The 20915-nt window shown below is 28.5% G+C and overlaps 2 protein-coding genes across 4 annotated transcripts; one reads left to right on the top strand and one right to left on the bottom strand.

Annotated features, from left to right (window-relative positions):
* The first annotated feature begins 123 nt into the window (after window positions 1-123).
* LOC106688978 (upstream stimulatory factor 1) lies at window positions 124-12404 on the top strand. Its single transcript, XM_014433700.2, has 7 exons — window positions 124-476; window positions 1121-1308; window positions 3770-3907; window positions 4704-4816; window positions 6070-6207; window positions 8850-9062; window positions 10523-12404. Exons 1-6 carry the CDS (start codon window positions 448-450, stop codon window positions 9045-9047), a joined length of 804 nt encoding a protein of 267 aa, XP_014289186.1. The 5' UTR covers window positions 124-447; the 3' UTR covers window positions 9048-9062; window positions 10523-12404.
* A 162-nt stretch (window positions 12405-12566) lies between these two features.
* LOC106688982 (uncharacterized) lies at window positions 12567-18418 on the bottom strand. 3 transcript variants are annotated; one of them, XM_014433706.3, is made up of 4 exons: window positions 18131-18417; window positions 17721-17814; window positions 16469-16657; window positions 12567-15153 (listed from the first exon to the last, which is right to left on the bottom strand). In XM_014433706.3, the coding sequence occupies exons 3-4, from the start codon at window positions 16653-16655 to the stop codon at window positions 14045-14047; spliced, it is 1296 nt and encodes a 431-aa protein (XP_014289192.1). In that variant the 5' UTR covers window positions 16656-16657; window positions 17721-17814; window positions 18131-18417; the 3' UTR covers window positions 12567-14044. The 3 variants fall into 3 exon arrangements, with proteins under 3 accessions (XP_014289192.1, XP_014289193.1, XP_014289191.1); XM_014433707.2 differs by lacking the exon at window positions 18131-18417 and adding an exon at window positions 17949-18121; XM_014433705.3 differs by lacking the exon at window positions 17721-17814 and having other exon boundaries at window positions 18131-18418.
* Window positions 18419-20915: the final 2497 nt, after the last annotated feature.

Here is a 20915-nt window from a genome sequence, read left to right as displayed (position 1 = left end):
CAATGTATTATTCTTTTATAAAATGTAAATGGCCAATCTTTTAATATTAAACCAAATTTGAAATTTGAAAAATGATTCCGACAGGGTCATTATAAACTAATACTCTCGGATGTCTGATTCATCAGTTGCATCTTGCGTAGAAAATTATCATTAGAGATAAATTAAAGATAACCTCAGCCTACAATTAATTATCTGTATTAGTAATTCATCTCCTCAGGGTATAGTTTGTGATGAAGATAAAGTCTATAAATAGTCAGCATGATCCAAGCTGTTAATTGGTAAAAAAGTTGTTTGAAAACAGAAGTATTTGACGTAGAAGTAACGGGGAGGTTGTTTTTTGACATAAACTCTATTAACTGCTATGTGCTAAGCTCACATGACCCTCCCCGTTATTCTCTTTGCCTCCCAATCAAATTCAAATATTGTCTAGTTAGGGGGTTTTTATCAATGGACATCGTGGACCCATTAGAAATCAGGTATGTCAATTTAGTTTTTGTTGAGGATTTGTGACCTACTTGAGTTTATTTATTGTTGATTTATGTAATTATATATGAACCTCTTTTTAAGTTTTATCTGATTATTATTTTAATTTCTTGTAGTTTTCATCACTTATCATTGTATTGATAGCTATTGATCCTGATGGAATATGTCTATCCATTGTATTTTATTAGAATACTCTTTAATTTTTTTCTGATCGAGAGTTTTCCTTTTAGTCAATTCATTCAATATAAATTTTAATCTGTTTTCAAGATTTTGATAGTTGAGATAGGACTGATTGTTACAGATGTTATTTGCTTATATGTTCGTTATTAGCCGTTATACATTAATTTCTTAAGAAAGTTATGCTTCTATTAAAACACACAAACCAAATATATCTAACCAATTTTACTCAGCGATTCTGAAGTTATTATATTCTTTGTTTTGTTTTTTTTTATGCTAACTACTTATCGGTTCACGTTTTTCTATGAACTTTTTATATACAAGTTTATCAATGATTGCTAAATTTTTGTGTTACACAGTTTCTTTGAGATGATTTCAAATATTACTTATGAATTAAATCGAGGCCTGATATGTTTTATTATGATGTTACCTTAATATTAATAAAAGCAATTTTTTGTAGTGAAAGAAAAATAATGAAATCAGACGAAGAAATACTGACACCAGTGTTAAGTATGACAGTTGAAGATGATGGATCTCTTCCTGGCGAACATGAAGAACAGGAAGTGGAAATTCCTTCTTCCCTTTTAGACACTAATATTGATACTACAGATGCCGATGATGTGCAGTATGAGTTTCGGGAAGATGGAGGTAAACAATTTTCTTGTTTTTACTTTTACACAGTGTTAAGCGACTGGGAAAACTGAAAAGTCAAGGATTCTAGAAAAGTTAGGAAGAAATCAGTGAATCTGAAAAAAAAACTGACTACAGCAGTTTTTTTTAGTAAATAATAAAAAAAAGTAGACAATTTGTATATAATGAAAAATTTTATTTGAAACTTTTTAGTTATGACATAGGAGTGCAAAGATAATAAAGAAGTGTTGAGACTAAATGAATGTTTTTGTTATAATTAGAAAATTGTTTCAGTATCATCATATCTAGCCTTAAAAAAAAAAAAAAAAGAATCTAGCAATTACATGTGGCTGTAAAGTTTTGTTAACATTTTTACTGGTTACATAATTACCCATTTTTCAATATTTCATGATAAATAATTTTTCATCTGAAGATAAAATAAATATGAGATACACTGTTTTGAAATATAGTTTTGTCGAAGAAAGTATATTTGAGCATAAGTTAGTGGACTTAGCGGATGAAATTGATACTAGTTCTTGGATAAATCAAAACGTAAATAAACCATTCCCCCTTCCCCTTGCGGTCAAAACATGAAAAATTCTGATTTTCAAACATATTTTTGATGTACTATAGCTAACCTTATGTATAATCCATGATAATATGGTTGTCAAGCAATCCTTACTAAACAAATATAACTCAAGGACTTTTTTTTGGGCATTTTTCAAGGGCGGCTTGTTAAATTACTGTAGATTTGTTCAATGGAATGTTGCTCAGGTCTCCCACTGTAAGATTAAGCTAAACTAGTTATTTTAAATTTTTTAGTTAACAGTATGAGTAATGAGTAAAGAATATTTCCTAACTCATTATTGTTCTAAAGATTTTAAAGCATTGAGTGACGATATTAAGTTAAATGTGCCTCTACATGTTTGCCAAACTTTGGTGAATTGTTGATGGGTTATTTGGATTGACTGGTATAAGTTGGCTTGAATTTGTGTACAATCTGTTGAGTGTCGCTTTTTGGACACAAATCAAAGGGTGCTTGTGCTGCATCCACACACTTTTGTTTAGTTAGCATTGTTTAAAGAACTAGTAACAGATAAATATTTGTGCTCTTCATGTTTTAATTAATAACAGAATTTCCACAACTTTAAGATTCAATGATTAACTCAAGTTTGAGATTTTATATAATTCAAAACTTACAAATTGGTAAGTATTGCTGATGTATGAATGGTGTAATATGTAGCTTCAATACTTCACATTTTTATTCTATGGTTTTAAGAAGTTTTATATTGTTTTCCTTGCTTCTTAAGGAAGAACACTTCTATTTTCATACAAATACATTTTCTCACATCTCCAACCCAACATTTTGGGGCTATCTTCCCTATCTTCAGAACATTATATTTTGAAAAACCTATCACCTTCATAAAAGTCACTGCAGATATTATAAAGAAAATAATAAAACATCTACTGCAGCAAAATCAACAATTACCACAGATACAGCACTAAAACCCTTGTTTTAGTGTTTCCTGTTTTCTTAAATAGATCAAACTAAAGAACCGAAACAACACCAGAACTAGAAATCGCCCTATAACACTATGTGACCAGATGGACAAAAATAGATAGGCCTTTCATGTAGTTGCTGCCTGGTCACCAAGTGTGATAAGAGCACTATTAACTGCCAGGCGACCAGTTGGGCAAATCATTGCTTGTGAACAGAGGGAGACCATTTGCCAACCAGGGGGCGATGGGGTTTTTATTATGAGAATTCAATAGAATTTTTGACTCTCTAGTCCTATAGGAATCAATAGAATTTTGAAATTTCGTGAGTTGGCATAATAATAAAACAAGCAGTTTTTTGTCGTTTCAGTCTTGTATGTGGGTTCCATGTAAGTCTCTTGTCAATATGGAGTCCTAAGTATCGAATCTGTTCAATAGGCGTTAGTGGAGTACTTAAAAAGGATACTATATGACAGGAGGGTAGAGGTTTACGATGGAGAGTAAAGGTGATCTGGTGGGATTTGTCAGGATTTATTTTGATTACAATGAATGATGGAAAAGGAAAAAAAAGCGTTATTAATACATACAATTATGACATGATTAATTGGATTGAATGAGTCTTGGTTACCTAGTTCATCGACCACTGGGTGAACAGCAGTGACCAAAGCTGCTAGGTCACAATAAGAATTTAATAACTAAAGTATGGGCCCTATTGAAAAAAATGAAGGGAAATTTCTGCATGAAAAAGCCTTATCCACAGCTCTTTGAACTCGAGAGACCAATTAACAGTGTGGTCGCCTAGTATAATAACGTAAAAACAAATGATTGAAGAGTGTAGATACTGGATTTGTGTTTTATTAATAATCTCTGCTGTGAATTCTTGAGGATAAAGGATTTTTGTAATTTGTTTAAGACATTATCTGTTAGGTATAAATGAAACTGTACTGTTTTTCTCATAAAATTTTCTCTTTAATGAATGCAGTTACCTACCGAGTGATGCAGATGTCATCTGACAGCGTTGAAACTCTTGCACCTGACATTACAGAAGCCACTGCTACCATCACTACAGATTCTGGTCATCATTCTGTTCAAGCAATTTATAATTATCCCATGAATGGTGGTAAGTAAATATTTCTTTTTTACAAATGATTGATTGTTAATTAACTTACTATTTTTTTCCATATGTAAAAGTGATGTGTATCCTTTTGTTATTATTGATCAGGATGTAAAAGTTTTTTAAAATATACCTCTTTGTGTCTTGTGGGAGGGAGGGAGAAGTGGTAGTTATTATCTTTTTGTATGTTGGTTGTTTGTTGTGGTTATTATGGAATTTACTATTTAATTTCTATAATGTGCTCTCACTTCTGCTGTTTTAGTCAGCAAATGTTTTCTTCAGATTGATTTTGTTCAAATTAATTCAAAGAATCTAATGTTATCTTTATTTATTTATTACTTAATTGTATTTTCCATCCGTTACCATTATCTTAAGAAGTTTCTGTTCATTTCTAAAGAATGTAATCTCCTAAGCTGAGGATCTATTCCATTGAGATATATTTCCTTCCAGTTTCCTGGAATATTTTGCTGTTAGATCTCGTTTGAAAGAGCTGGATGGGGTTAGAGATCTGAGTCTTGTCTTCATCTATTGTGAATGGAATATTTCAGATACTTTTTAATACAACCGTACTGAATTTTTGAAAAAAAAAATATTACAATTAATTTTGTTAGCATTAATGTACCATATTATTGTAATGTGATTTCCATGCAATAATTATGATATATTTATGTTTTTTAAGAATATTATATTTTTCCTTTTCACTGTATGGTATGTGTGTACAATTTTTGTAGTAGACATCTTTTGTCATAAAATTTAAATATTTATTATGCTAGTAATAATGATTTTTTAAATTTTTATTTAGGGATATTTGTTCTTGGAGCTCCTCAGAAAGTTGTCCCAATAAACACAACATCCCAAAAAACAATAATATCCAGGGTCCATGAGGAAAATACCCGACCCGCCACTGTTTGTCGGGTATGTAATCAGATTATTTAATAAGTATTTGTAATTGATAATGATAGATGATAATTATTGAAATTTTTATAGAATAATATAAATTGTTTAATAGAATAAGTCTTAAAAATATATCTCTAAGTTGGGAACATCTGATATAGTGATGTAACTATGAACACTTTTTCGCTTTAATAGATGATAGATCATTTTATCAGTGCGTTGAAAATTGATTCCAAATAATTATTATTTAAACTGTCTAGTTTATTAAAGGTATACTTAAAAAAAAATTGATGTTCTCTGTGAAAAGATGATGCCAGGTGTCTTTGGAACTAGGATTACCAGTGAACTTTTCCTTTTATACTTGAAAGCTGTATTTTTATGCAGTTACCAGAGATATGACTCTTTCTTTGAACAAACGACTTGGGGCTTTAAAAAAATCTTTGCTTCCTTATAGTACTTCAAATCTGAATGTTTAATAACGTCTACTTGAGGGGCATAGAAGTCTTCTGGGCCAGTGTCAGAGTCCTCAGATTGAGGAGGTATGACTCAAACTATTTTGTTTGTAATGAAACAGTCATTGATAACCTTATCTTTTCTCTCCTGGACTGCCAAAAAAAGCACTTCATTACCTCATTTTAGGGTAAAATGTCAATATGGTTGAAATACTATGTTTAAGGAATGGTTATATGTGACTCCGAGAATTTTAGTGAAAAACGGCAATTTTTGTCCTTTAAATTACAAAAGATGAAAATTGATATGCCTGTGAGGCAGTTATTCCTTGCTAAGGATTATATATTTAATCTTAATGTCAAAGTTTCAATTGTTGTAATTTATTTTGTATTTGAAATTATTTTAACTCTTGTTATTCTCCTAATTTGTTACTAGAGGAATCAGGCTTCTTTATATTGTTGTGTTTTGGTTTCATATTCTCTTGGAAACTGCCAAGATGATACATTTTCACTTCTGACATGCTTAAAAATATTTTGGTGTAGTTACAGTTTCTAAAAAATATTCTTATTGAGCCAAGTTCACTCAGTACAGGAACATTACAATTTTACTATAGATTTTTTAGTAGTGTTCTGTAATAACCCAATCTTTTAATAGAGCTTTTGAAAATTCAACAGTTTTAGGAATGGTTCATGATCTCTGTTTCGTGTTCATTCATTTTTCCATTTCCCATAAAAGTAAATTATTAAAAATCTTATATTAACATATGCATATGATCAACATTATTTATTTATGTGATAATTTGTAATTAGAATGGTTTATTACAGAGAGATGATAGAAGAAGAGCAACACATAATGAAGTCGAGAGAAGAAGAAGAGATAAAATTAATAGCTGGATCATTAAACTAAGCAAAATAATTCCTGAATGTAAAAATGAATCTTCTAAGGGTAATTTTGAAGCCCAGGTCTGTCATATCTCGACATATAACTGGTTTTTAAATTTATATTATTTATTTATTATATAGGCATTATTGAAATATTTTCAATCTACTTTTTAGTTTATTAAGAACTAAGTGAATGATTAAATACATGGGCCTATCTGATATGGTTACTTAACCTACAGTTTACCAAATATATTTTAACCTTTTAACTATTCCAACTGCGTATATGCAGGATCTGTTTGGAGTTAGGAAATCAAAACTATATATTAGTATAAGTATTATTTTAGCGATATATCGATGGTCCCAATAGTTTAAGTAATATTATTTTATTTAATGTGTCAAAAAGGAGGTTGGAAAGTCATTAAAAATAAACAAAAAAAGTAATTCCACAATAATGGGAATGATATTGACGAAAAGTGCTCTTATGGTGTGATAGCCCAGTTTGTTCCTGTCACAACTACTAGCCCACTATTCTTCCACTGCCTTTAGTAGTTAAAGGGTTAATCATTAATTGATATAGGTTGCTTCCTTGCTATGTATTACATTTTTTATGTGTCAATGAGAAATCACTTCTAATCTTCTTGTTGTTTAACTGTAAATAAACTTCTAGTATTATTTTAGAAGTAACAGTTATTTTTGACAATTTTTAACATTAAATAAAAATTATTCGAGGGCAGTAGATGGAGTTATTAAAATCTTTTGTTTTAATACACTCCATGATTTTGTCAGTACAATAGAATCTCATTTTCCCATCCTAGTTGGTACCAAGACATTGCCCAATTAATGTGGGGTGTATAAAAGGAAAACTTCAATATTAATTTACTCCTATATCAGGTATAAATTAAAGTATGATATAAAACTTAATATCTAAGTTATTTGTATAATAATGTATGTTAAATTTTAATTTATTTTTGACCAATTTAAGTATATTAAATCAGAACATCTTTATATAAATGATTTAATTTATGCATAAAAACAATCTTTTAAGCTTTTAATGATAGTCTCAGAAGAATTTGTTTTGTTTTGATTTACTAAACTAAATGTTTTCTCAGCACTTAATTTATTTATTTTCCTTTTTACCAGTTAATCCGGAGAGTCAGTCAAGGGGGGTTCCGCTTTATTCAAAAACTTCAATTTTAGTCCCTTTATTCAACTTTATATTCTTCATGATTAAGAACATTTCTAAAAATGCTTTTGATCACTTTTCAATGAATTGATCCCTAATTCAGTACTTTTTATTTTACACAACTATTTTATCAATAAAATTTTTAAAATATGAGCTTAAAGATTAATTAGATATAGAATTTGATAGAAGCTCAAAGATTGATTAAATAATATTTTTTATATTACCCAGTGTTCAATTAGATAAAATATTTAAATTATGAGAGAGCGGGTGGTTGAGTGGTAAGGCACTGTGCTACTAACTCCAAGGACCCGTATTCTAATCTGGCTATGGCAGATAATTATTTTCTGTTTCACTGTATCTGTGAGTCAGCCCTGTGAGTTCAGGAGCCCTTCGGTGTCCACCCAGCCTCCTGAAGTTGGTACCGTCAATTGGGTAAAATTTTGGTGGTTGAGTGTGATTCTGACCAAATCACCTCCTTGCACAACTGTTGGTCTAGTAACTGTACTCCTTACAAAGTACTGCAGCACTCCTAAACCTTCATGGGATGTATACCATGGATTAGATTACTTAAAATGAGAATTCTGTGGTTTATAATGTTTTTTATAAAGACAATAGTAAAAGATTTATTTCAAAATTAACACGTTTTCTAGAAGTTGATGACCACATATACAAATGCCTTCTTAGTTGTATTTTAATCTGTCAGTAAAAATAAATTTTCATCTAAGATTGATTTACTCTCATATATATTTTTTTTCATTGTGTGAAGATGACTATTATTAAATATGCTTAAGTATTATCCTTAATTTGCCTTTATTTGTTTAGCTTGAAACCTTATGAGATCCTTGAGTCAGTCCTGTGGGTTCGGAAGCCCACCGGGGTCTATCCATCTATGAAATGAGTACTCTTAATTGGATAAAAATCTGGCGGTCTAGCATGATTCTGACAATGTTTAATCAGTTTTGATAGAATTTATGACAACAAAGCTTAGCACTAAATCCTTAAAGATATCGGCTATTTTTTTAAACAAAACTTCTTTGTGACAGGTGAATGAAGTATGATCTCTAAAATTTTTAGTCTGAATTGGGTGTCACTATTTACATGATCATTACTGATAGATTAATTACTTAATGTTTTTATTTCATTATATGAATTAGTGCCATAAATATAATGATAAACATTGTTTTGAGATGCTCCAATCTATTAGTTCCTTTCTTACATTAGAACCAATGTCATTCTAAGATTTCATATAATTCTCTAAATGATACTGACATTTTATAAACTGGAGATTCTCAAAATAGAGGATCAAGGGAGGAGTAGGTTTGGGATGTTTGAGAAAATACACCACTAGTAAGGTCCTAAAAATTGATAAAAATCTGGTTTTCTCTAAGCAGTGGCTAGAACATGGCCATTTTTGGCCTCGATTGCTTGGACTAGATCTATTGTTTCTTGGCATTTATTATACTTAAGATAGAATCAGTAATAATTTATTTGTTATATATTTGTGAGATTGAGTGCTAATTTGATATTCTCATATTATCAGAGCAAAGGAGGAATACTTGCAAAGGCTTGTGATTATATAACAGAGCTGCGCGATTCCAACCAGAGGCTCATGGTTTATGCCAAGGAAAATGAACAATTGATTGCAGAAGTGGACAAGCTGTCGCAGAAGGTTGAAGAATTAAGGCATGAAAATGAGAGGCTACGCCAGAGCATAAGACAATGTTCTAATGATTCATAGGAAAGCTGTCATGAGGTGAATTGTGTTTATTATTATAATTGTTGTTTTAAATCATACTTTATTAAGAATTATGATTGCCCTAATAGGATATCTTCTTCTCCTAATAAATAGCACAATTTATTGCTGTTAGCGATAGTCGTTGCTTTCTATTGCCCCAAAGTAATTTTGGACTGGGAGTGTAGAACATATGTGAAGAATACTGGACCATTTTGGTGGTTTGTTTCTTATAGAAATAATCAATTTAGGCATTAATAAAAAAAAATTAACTCTTCCAAATTTGAGGGAGTACATTTTAAGCTACTTATAATCGAAAAATAAAAATAAAATCTACCCCCTTCATCCGTGGTTTGTTTAAACTATCTGGTTAATTTTTTTTTTTTGATTTTGGACTCAGACAATGGGTTAATCCACACTGACCATTTGATGAAACTAGACATTGCCATCCACAAATTTTGAGTTTTTTTGAACTTGTTATAATTTTGATTAACTTCTAAATTATTAATTTAAATAATAAACACTCACCATCACATACAAAAAAATATTTTGTTGGCACTTCTCACAAATAATATGAACAATGATATATCATTGTTAGGCATTAACTGTGTTAGTGAAATAAAAAATGAGCAAGAGAAAAGAAAAGAAAGTGGATTTAACTTGAAAACTGTACTGAGGATCATAAGTAAAATATTAAGATATAAATAAGGAATGTTCATTAAGGTTTAAAGGGATTTATTTCATATAATTTTGTACAAGGTTCATTCAAATATAAAAGAGAATGTTGAGCTTGGCAGTTCACCAAGGGTGTAGGGTGACTCTTGTCTCGGGTGGAACAGCTGAGGGAAACTATTTGCTTACAGTGACCATTTGTTCATAAATGACGTGAAAAATCAAACACACTTGAAGAATGAAATCGTTTGAGAATTCAATTCCTCGTGAGGATCCATTATCATAATTGAGGCATTTATTCATTGTGGTGTCATAACCACGGCAGTCATTTTATTATCCTCGGATAGCTGATGAAATTCAAATTATGATGACAGTCCTATACTAATCTAAAACAATTTTTCCCATTAAATTTGTTCAGTTTTGCACACTATTTGTATGCAAATTGTTGATGGTTTTTGGCAGTTTACACCTTCCAGACTCATCAAATAAAAAAATGCCCATACAAATTCATCTTAAATTTACTATCTGAATCCATAAAAAAAACAATAACCTCGTCCTATCAGAAATGGCAGAGTTAGGTATCTTACAGAAGATTAGAAAATTACCAATATCCTCAAAAGATAGATCAAATTCCATTCTAGATCCAGTCCAAAAATGGAAAATGGAAATGAAGATGTATAGTGGGACAATCTATGTGTTTATTGCTGTTATTTTTTTATATTTATTGACATGAACAATTACAATCTATTAATTTAAAAATTTCTTATATAAATTTTGTTTGGTTTATTAACTTAAATTTTTATTAACAGGCAACCTGGAGCTGTTAGTGATCCCATTGCATAAGTTGATTGGGCATCAGACGTTATGTTATAGACCACTTTAGTTTATTTCCTATATTTCAAGACTTTTGACTAGTTTTTTTTTCTTCTAGTGAGGAAGTTAATAGGATATACTTGATGCTTTAAATTGTGCATAAATAATTTTTATTTATTCTGATGTAAATTTAAAAAAAAAAATCAAAAATGTTTAGTTGTAATTTATGGACAACATTTTTATTTTGACATATGAATGTGGTGGTATTGGTATAACTGAATGTGTTCATTTGTTTTGTTGCATAAAATATTGAAATTAGAATTTATATATAGTTAAATAGTTTTTAATCAAGCAAAACAATGTGTTATTTATTTCTTCTGTAGGTATAATGATATATAACAATAGAATAAATACCCATAAATAATTCAGAAATTATGTTGTTTAAAGATATGTGTTGAAGACCCTGAATTTATTTCATGATTTAATCATATTATTTTCTCAAAGCATGTTTTTCAACTGTCCCAGAAAAGGTTTTAATTTATGAATACGCATGAGAGACAATATTTATTGTTAATATTTTTTAATGTGAAGTTATCTCAACTGTATCTGAAATCCATTTATTTATATTTCATTTCATAGGTTAGGCAAAATGATTTTTTTAATGTGTTTATTTTATAACTATTGTGCTATTTCTTTCTTTTTGAATGAATATGACTAAATCATGTGAATGACCTCGATCCATCTAGGGAAGAGAGAAACGATTGTGATTTCCTATTGCTGGCTACAGATGAAAAAATATATTTATTAACTTTCAGAGAATATTATCTGAAAATTTGAATTCTAAAATAAAGACAATTTTCTTCCTTTATATTATATGGTCTTAAGTTTACCTATCATAAACTTCTTGCTTTGCCTTTCTCAGATCGGTAATGAAACATTTTTTATGTAAATGGAATAAAGATTTTTAACATAACATGTAATCAGGTCCAATTATACCTAATATTATAACGTGCTCATAAAACTTGAATAACTTTCTGAATATCATAAGTATTCGCTGTTAACTGTGTCTGTCTATTGATAGCAGTGAATTTTTATTTTGTTTCAAGTTTCTCCATTATATATGATATTCTTAGTTTTATTTTTATTATTTATTTTTCCACTCTTGCTCAATGTGCCTATTGTATATTGTAAAGAGTCTGTCTAAGTGCTTTTGCATTAGTTTCCAGTTATACTTTTTTGTAATACCTTACAAAGGTAAATGTTCAGTTATAAATATTTTAGGATAAATGTTTTTAGTTAGTCAGATGTTTGTTATTGAGGCTTAGAATGTCTTATCGAGAGGAAGAAATATAGTTTAGTTGTTTTGTTTATTGTTTAAAAAAAAAATAAGAAAAAGAAAAAAAATTTTAAAAATCTCAATAAAAGATTTTCAATATCTTGGTGGTTTCCTCTCCCAGATAATTCTTTCTGTGTTGACAAATTGAAAGAAATATATGTCTCTATATTATCATTTATATGTATAGATTCTATTTTTATAAATAAAGGAAAAATGGAAATACTTTTTTTATTGTTTTTTTTTTATTTGGGATTTGTAAATACAATAATTGGTTTTAACTTTTTTTTTCTCTTACGATAAAAATGTTCTATTACAATATGTCGATAGCATGTATTATATCGCTTATAAAATGAGCTTATTTCTATCATTGTAGACTTATCTGTTATAAATGATTGTTTTGTCAAATACATTAGAAAGCATTTAACAAAGGTACATAGGTATTGATTCATTAGACTACTTTAGCGTAGATGAAAATATAATTCCTACTCTGTGTGTTGTATAATGTATGTTTTATTTACAGATATTAAACACTTCATATCTCATCTCATCCTTCACATTTTATTTTCTCACTAACCTTACAATATCCAAAAAGTAAAAAATTATAAGATTTCAAGTATGAACCCAAGTTTGAATTAAGCAAACAATTGTTTGCAATAACAATTTGTACTACCATTGATTATTATATAATCCTTTTCTTCTGTAAATTTGTAAAAAAAAAAAAAAAGAAAGTAAGTATTTTCCATAATTAAAACTGATTATGTGAAAAAAAAAATCCGATATAACATTACTATAAGTAATATTTTATTAACAAATTGTAATGTAAAAAAAAAAAATATCAATATTTTTTTGTTATACAGAATAGACCCCCAATAATTTACTGTGTAACTATAACTAAATAAATTGGATAATACCCGGTTTATCAAAACTTTCTTGCATGTTTTATTTGCATATTCTAATTTACCAAACTCCATTTGCAGCCATCTTTTGGCCCTTTTAGTGTCGAATTATCTTATAAAATTATAAATGTTAAATTAATAAAATTTATTTGAAGATAGATCTAATTGAATCAGTCATTAGTAAAACAGCTCATCTATATTTTTTTCCAAACCTGGTTTTGCCATCGAGATTTACTGGTTAGGGCAAGCCTTATCCATGACATCAAGTGAAGTAGCCTAAATGCATGCCTTAAAATACAAAAATTATGAATGCGAGTTATATTTATGTCTTAAGACAGTTTTTTTTTTAGTTAAAAAACTCTAATTCGATGTTAGAGATGAGATATTTTTCAGATTTCAAATTCAGTTGTAAAAGTCAGTACAAAGATTTATACAAAAATATTAACAGAAGATTCAGTGAGAAAATAAAAGAAATACGGAATAAAATAGCTTGTCAAAACTGATATGAATAAATATACAAATGCATGTTGTGTGAAACATTCAAAACTGTCATAGCAACATATTATTATCTTGCTTCTCCATCTTCACTATGAGTTCTCTTATCATTATGGTAAGGTTTCCATCTTCCAATATGCACCAAATCAGATATTAGAACAGTGAAGGTCATCATTATTTAACACCTATTAGTTTATAATTTTGATTTCTAATTTAAAATATCAATTAATATTAAAAATAATCAAAAATATTAATTTCTAGTTTAATATTAATATCAACTCAATGATAAGAAAGCGATCAATATTGTAATACTTGTATTCTCTATAAAAGAAACAAAAATTTATGACAGATTTACAACTTTTAGGACATGCTAGTCTAGTGACTAGAAAGCGTAAAAATAAACATTAATAGTCAGTAAATAACATCATAGTCATCATTACTACCGGGAAATGTCATTAGTTGGAAGCCATATTTATTATTAAATAAATGTTTATTGCTAATGTGTGATCCGTCTCAAATCGAGGCTCTTATATGTATACTCATGGTTTGGAATAAATAAAAGTAAAAAAAAAAAGTTCTTAGTTTATTGCGAACCTGGATTGTCTCAGTTTCGATTAAATCCTGTCTAATAGTTTATTTTTTTTCTTTAGTACACTTATTTGACTACTGCCATCTTCCTTCAATTATTAAATATATGGTGAACTAATAATCTTCCAATTAATTTTTTTATTAAAGTTCTGTATAAAATCTACACATTTTTATTTACAAATTGGCTAAATTAATAAATATTTTTATACATATCTCCTGATATGAACTGTATCACTTTCAGCTGTGATTAAAAACTCATCTGACATATGATAAATATAGCAAGGTGGTGATAAGCAAGGAGGCATCATGTTATCATAAAGTACTTTGCCAGATTTAGAATCTAGTAATATGAAGTTTTTATCGCATGTATGAGAAGGTCGAGCAAATATGAATCTGTCACAGATAATTCTTATTTCTGGATGAATAGATATCTCTCTTTCATATTGTCGTTTATATTGCCAGATAAGGGAACTTGTTCGAGTTGAGTAACATGTTATTGCATATAAATTGTCAACTATTTCAAGTACATAAATGTTATCTAATTCAGGGCTAATGGATACGCATGGGTCTTTCTCAACTTGAATAATACTTAACATGGATTTAGTTTTCAAGTTCCACAACTGAAGTTGCTGGCTATTGCCTCCCATTAGTACAACTACTAGTTCATCTTTTACCCACATATCTTCTACACATCGTATGCTAAGGCTAAATTTTTTATCACCTTGCAAGTTGTAACATGTCACAACATCATTAGCCGCATAGATATACTTTCCATCTACTCTCAAGCATCTAAATGTATCATTTAGTGCTCTGTATGTATCTGAAATTATGTCAACCACATAAACTATATTAGATTCTACCCAGAGAGTGTTTTCATTGATAACTTTCACATACAACCGCTTATCAGTTTCGACGAATGGAATTATATGACTTGATATTGTCAAACCAAATTCATTGCCAACTATAACTTTGTACAAAGAATATCCTATGTCATTATTATATACAAGAACTACATTACCTTTTGATACTACTAAGAAATATTCATTGATGAACACATCTGGAATGGATATTCCATAAGGTAAACCTACATGAATGTCACATATGATGTCTACATTTTTTGAAATGTGAAAGATATGAACGTTTGCTGTGCGGGGATAATAGATGGCTATATTTCTCTTGTAACCAGCTATGCAACAGTACCAGTCATGCTTCGGTAGCTGAGAGCTTTTGAATCTGCATTCTTTCCAATTTCTCACCAGCCTGTTCATGTAGTTAATATAAGCGGCAGCATGATGGCAAAGGGGCATCTCACCTACAATTCACATTTAACTGTTAAGATATTTTTGCTTATTTGATAGAGTATGGTGGAATCAATTACTACAAAATAATTTAAATATTTACTAATATTTAAAAAATAAAATTGTAATTGGTGTACTGAACCCCAATGTAAATAATTTAAAAACAACCGTAATTATGTTATAATTAAGACAGCACTTTTTTTACTATCTACATTGTCATTACAAATTTTAATATCCTTATTGAAAGTTTTAATTTCTTTATAATTTTTTATAAAAAAAACAAAACAAAATAAACCACTACAAAATAACAATAATAAATTCATTATGAATCATTTTACACATTAGCATATTAAGGTTGCTTAATTTGTTTTTAAAGCAGTTCCCTTATTTACATCTGAATTAATTCAATTAAACCCATTTTCAGTTTTTATTTTTTAGATATATGTATTTATTTTTAAATTTTGATAAAATATTATTTCAACACCAAAAGACTCACAACAAATAAGTACAGAGAAAAAAATATATGACCACTTAAATCATTAGAAGGTTTTAGTTTTTCCTTCAGTCTTTTATTATTTATCCATCTTTAATTGTAAAGTTTAATTTTTAACTTTTTTTTTTTAACATATCGTGCATCCATAATGAAAGGACACAACTCCAAAATTCTTTTTGATTCAGTATAAGTTGTATATAGAAGCCTCCCAGATGTTTCATGTAATGCATATTGCTGATAGAACGTCTATTGTATTTATTACTTTGGTCTGATATTTGAGGGCTGGCTGGACTTTGGAACGATGGTGTTACAACTATTAGAATTTCTAATATTAAAAATTGTGAGTTTTGGCTCATTTTATTTTTTACATTATGATAGTTTAAATTTTTAAAAAAAATATATATTAAACAATATGAAATTCAGTATATTGATTGTTCATTTCATGTTCTTTATAGTTTTCAACAATGATAAAAAGTTTTTGTATTTGATTATGAAAATTTGTTTTTGACTAAAAAAAAATTAAATTTTAAAATGATTCATTCTTATTTTATGTTGTTAACGATCATAATTGATACACAAAACAAATTTGACAGCATTCATTATTTAATATATTATTGCTATTTTGGATATAAAATATTGTTTTAAACTTATTTTGCTCTAAAGGATTTAAATGAAAAATAATTCTATATTTGGCTTAATTTATTAAATATTTTAAAAATAATTGTTGAATATTTTTGAACTTTTACTTAATTAAAATCAGTCACCCAGTGGGCCTTGCTTCAAATTGATTAATTATTTAGGTTTATATTCAATGCTTAATGATGATGAAAAGTTACCAGCTTCTTCGATTTCATTCAGCTGAATCATAACACGCTTGTCACAAAAAAGCTGCCAATATTTTTCTGTGTTTGCTAAGTTTCGCCATTGGTGATTGACAGCTAAACAACTGCAGAGATCTTTGGGACCGAGAAGTTTGAAGATACGCAAGCAAATCTCTGGTGGAAAAACTTCTAATGGATCCATTCCTCCAAAAAAAAAAAATAAAGTAAAACATTATTGATAGTAGTTAATTTTTTGTTTATATTTTTAAGAATATTAGAATTATTTTTTAATATTGGAAGATAGTTGATTGACAGTAAAAATAGTAAAAAAGCTATTTATTAAACATTAAGTTTTTGCTCCTCTTTGCAGAGCTTCATAATTTAAAAAAAAAAAGATACAAAAACTTAAAATATTGTGAAAAGTGTAAGATTTGTTAGTGTGAGATTATCCTGTTTTGTTATTTGTTTTCCTTTTTTCCTAAGTCCATTTTGCTCCTTTTTATGTTTACTCTTACCTTACTTAATTAATTTTCCATCTTTCAGTTTTTAATATATTTGTTTTTATTTGTCTTGTATCTATTATTCTATTTTATGGCTAATTATTTGTTAATGTATTTCTTTTTCATTTATACTTATCTCTGTAAATGTTAGTTTTATTCATTTTCTTAAAATTTACTCTGCACATTTTCATATGATTTTTCACATATTTTTATATTTTATAGTCCTATCTTAGTTTATTTTATATTCCATTTCATCTTATACTCTTAACTTATTTACAATATTTTTAGTTTTTGCATTTCGTTTTAAGGGCTGCAAAGTTGGGCAAATTGTTGTGCTTTATACATAATTTTTATTAATTGAGTTCTTGTTTGACCGCAGCTTTCTTATATTTATTTTTTAATGTATTAATTCATAATGTTTTTATTTCTATATTTTTTGATTAAGTATTATTTCATTTAACTGGTTTTGAAAATTGTATTGAATTTTTTTTTTTATTTAAAAAACAATCTTAAAACCAATTTTTATTTTGCCTGCATTATTTCCAAAATTCAGAAAAAAACCTAAAATATTTAAAATTTAGATTATTTTTATTTATGTGTTTGATTAAAGTGGATATCAGCCAGAAATATTCACAACACAAAAGCGGGACAACATATTTTGAAGAAAATTGCATTAACGTAACACAAATGGTAATTATAGTTATAAATTTGATCACATATTTGTAATTAGTTAGTGATTATTAAAATAAAAGTAAAAAAAGCCAAACCTATAGTTATTAAAGGTGCAGGTTTATGTGATCCCTCTATGTAGCCATTTCAGTATTTTCTTATTCCCTTGTATTGACCAGGTGTATAGGCCATCTGGAATACAAAAACATGATGATAATGTTATCTCAAAATGGCGGGAAGGTGGTGGGTTAGATATAGATATGTTATAAAAAAAAAGATAAACAAGAAAAAAAAGCGTTGGGAAAAGAAATGGAGGAAGGACCTACTGTATGAGACCAGCCTGATAGCTCTATAATTCCTCTCAACTGTTATTGCTGGCAGACAATGGGATCAAAGGCTTTGTGGAGTCTAATTATAAATGAGGTTCCGATTATATACGCACGTCAATAGGGAACATAGCAAGAGGTAAGTAGCATTTTAATGGCATAGTTGTGGATTGATATTTCACCTTCTTTGAGCAGGATTGCATTCTTCTGTACCATGTTTCTTGTCCTGTACAGCTGGAGGTAGGACCAAGGCCTTCGATCTTCTGTCGATATACAGGCGGGAGATTCTGGAGCAGGACTGTTCGGATACTACTGAATTGCGATGCTAGTCATTTAAGTTGTAAACTGGTTGGCAGTAGGCGCTAACGCTAAAATTAGTCGAGCCATGGAACTACTTCTCTTGGCTAATGATCTCCCTTTTTTCCCCACCCCTTCCGCTTGCTATCTATTGCCATCTCGAAATAATGGGCGTCTATTATCTCAACTATCTCGCTAAATATATCGCCTCGAAGAATCTCGAACTGTTTTTTAAGTACTCGCTATTTATCTCGCCGCTTGTTAAAGATAAATTAATCCGAAACGTTAAACGCCAAATCTTGTGTAATGTGGTATTAGCGTAATTCTCGGCTCTATTTTCTGATGCAATTTGTCGCCTGCAGGAGTAATAATGTCCACATCGATGTTTGTTGAAGAAGAGTTAAAACGTTCATTTAATTTTATTGATTTAGCTTTCCTTTTAGTCCAAGAGGAGATAAAGGAGTATTAAAAAAATGGTGACTGTTCCAGAAGTTACGAAAAATTCTTTTTTGAGTTCTTTGATATGAAGAAAAATATGCGCGTTATTTTCTGTTAAAAAAAGGTACAATTTTTACCTAAACTATACAAGGGATACAGTAAATGTCATTAAAGAGTAAATATTTAGGTTGTACGCCCCCTGAAATTTATTTTATTTAAGAAAAACTTCACTCGATTTTCCTTTAAACATAACACACAAAAAACTTCATAGCTCATTACGTTTAAGAATTCTCAAAATACAGTTTTCCAAAAACAACGTGTTTTTTTTTCTCAATATTTTGTGACATTATTAGGGCGATTATCATATAAACTACTGCTCCTACGAAGATCAACTTTATTGACTACATTACAGCACATTAAGTGCCATTTGGGTGCTAGTAGGCATCTATTTGCTTAATAGTTCCTCAGATATAGTTATTCATAAACCAAAAGTTTTTTCCGAACAACTATAATTAAACATTTTGCGATTTTATTTTGGAAACTTCTACTCCTCAATCCTGAGCTAATAGATATCTTACGTGTTTCGTAGAAGTAGTAGTTTTCATAATATTTTCCAAAATATATATATAGACACACACAAGGTTTTCATTAAAGTAATCAAAAATTGGGGTGAAATTACTTCAAATTTGTAAACCAGTACGGAAATGTGGATTTATACTTCTGCTACATAATCTACGTTAACCCGAACTCTGCTCTGCTGATTAATGTCAGATGTATTTCTACCGTTTTCTAGCCGCAGTGATAAAATACATTGCGTATCTTATTGTTTCTACTTTATTGCTGCTGTGTAAATAGGCCATTATAATTTAATTTAAGAATGTGTAGTTGTCAAAATAACAATTACTTTTTTTGAAACAGAAGAAAAATTAACCATTTAATGGTTAAATACTTAAACAGCATTGTATTACCCTTTTGTTCAATCTTTACCTTCCTTGTTACGAACCAAAAAACAAATTAATTTGATATTACGAAATTTATTGTGCTTGATTAAAAAAAAATTAAAAAAGATTATAAAAATAAAATATGATAAGAATAAAGAATTGCATTAATATGAATGTAATAGGGATTAAAATAAAACAGGTTTGGGAAGAGCGCCAAAATTAAGATAGCAAGTCAGTTTTAGTTTTATTATTATTTTCATTTTGATCTCTGTTTCCATATTTTTTTTAATACTATATTTTATTTAAAAGGTGCTTCCTAAAAATAATTTTAAAATTTGTAAACTAAATTATTTAAAAAAATGTAAATATTTTATCCTACAAATGTTTTTTTATTTAGAAATACTTATTTTATTTTACTTTTTAGTGACTAGTGAGAATTTCAATTTTTTTTCTACATTATTATATTATATTGCCTTTGTATATTATTTTAAATAAAAAAAATTATCATTTGATTTGATCCATATGAATATACTTATAAAAGTGTCATATTTAAAGTGTTTCTCTATTGACTATTTGTAATTTTTTTGGTTAATGGTATATTTTAGGAGAAATTAAAAAAAAGAATTTTGCTTGGAAGAATATTTTTAAATAAGCCGCCTTGCATATTTTTTTTTCTGAAACTTAAAATTTAAGTTGTTTAAAAGAGTTGATAAATTTAATTTAGTCTTCATAAAAGGAATGTAAAATCATTTAATAAAATAAGATTCCCTTTAGTTCTTCAATTATGGATAAAATTTAATTTTTAATTTTTAATCAGAGCAGTTTAGTTTTTTATTTATGTTTTTAATTTGATTCAAACCAGGTTAGGTGAACTTTCCATGTTTACTTTATAATATCTTTAAGTTATAATTATAACTTTGATAATTATTGCAGAATTTGGGTGTTTTATATACATTTTGAGTTTTTACTGCGTCAAAATCCGGTTTCTAGTAATAAATTTTCTTGTTATATTATTTTTATAAATTATCATTAAATTCTTTGTTTATATAAAAAACAACAAATCACTAATAAGATTTGTCATCTAGCATACGACGTTATATTACATATAATTTGGATTCTCCATTTTAGCTAAATTATATTTTTAGCTTCAGATATGTATAAATCAGTTATAAATAGTGTACGCAATTATATAGGTTGTATTTTGAAGGAATTAATGATTGAGCAGGTGCTGTTTTTATTTAAAAGTTTTCTCTAATTACATATAAGATTTTATAGATCAAGTATATATATA

Source organism: Halyomorpha halys, unplaced genomic scaffold, assembly GCF_000696795.3.
Source record: "Halyomorpha halys isolate HHAL.00 unplaced genomic scaffold, Hhal_1.1 Scaffold1245.1, whole genome shotgun sequence".
Taxonomy (NCBI): domain Eukaryota; kingdom Metazoa; phylum Arthropoda; class Insecta; order Hemiptera; family Pentatomidae; genus Halyomorpha; species Halyomorpha halys.
The sequence above is the reverse complement of the archived record's forward strand: the minus strand, read 5'-3'. Positions and strand labels throughout refer to the sequence as shown.

What these genes read in the sequence shown, in the direction of transcription:
- LOC106688978 (XM_014433700.2), top strand. Translation starts at nt 448, where the DNA reads ATGGACATCGTGGACCCATTAGAAATCAG. An exon ending in TAATTATCCCATGAATGGTG is followed by an intron (nt 3,908 to 4,703) that starts GTAAGTAAATAT and finishes ATTTTTATTTAG; the next exon opens with GGATATTTGTTCTTGGAGCT. An exon ending in AGGGTAATTTTGAAGCCCAG is followed by an intron (nt 6,208 to 8,849) that starts GTCTGTCATATC and finishes TCATATTATCAG; the next exon opens with AGCAAAGGAGGAATACTTGC.
- LOC106688982 (XM_014433705.3), bottom strand. Translation starts at nt 18,164, where the DNA reads ATGGTACAGAAGAATGCAATCCTGCTCAAAGAAG. An exon ending in TGCAATCCTGCTCAAAGAAG is followed by an intron (nt 16,658 to 18,130) that starts GTGAAATATCAA and finishes TTTTTTTTGGAG; the next exon opens with GAATGGATCCATTAGAAGTT. An exon ending in GAATGAAATCGAAGAAGCTG is followed by an intron (nt 15,154 to 16,468) that starts GTAACTTTTCAT and finishes TGTGAATTGTAG; the next exon opens with GTGAGATGCCCCTTTGCCAT.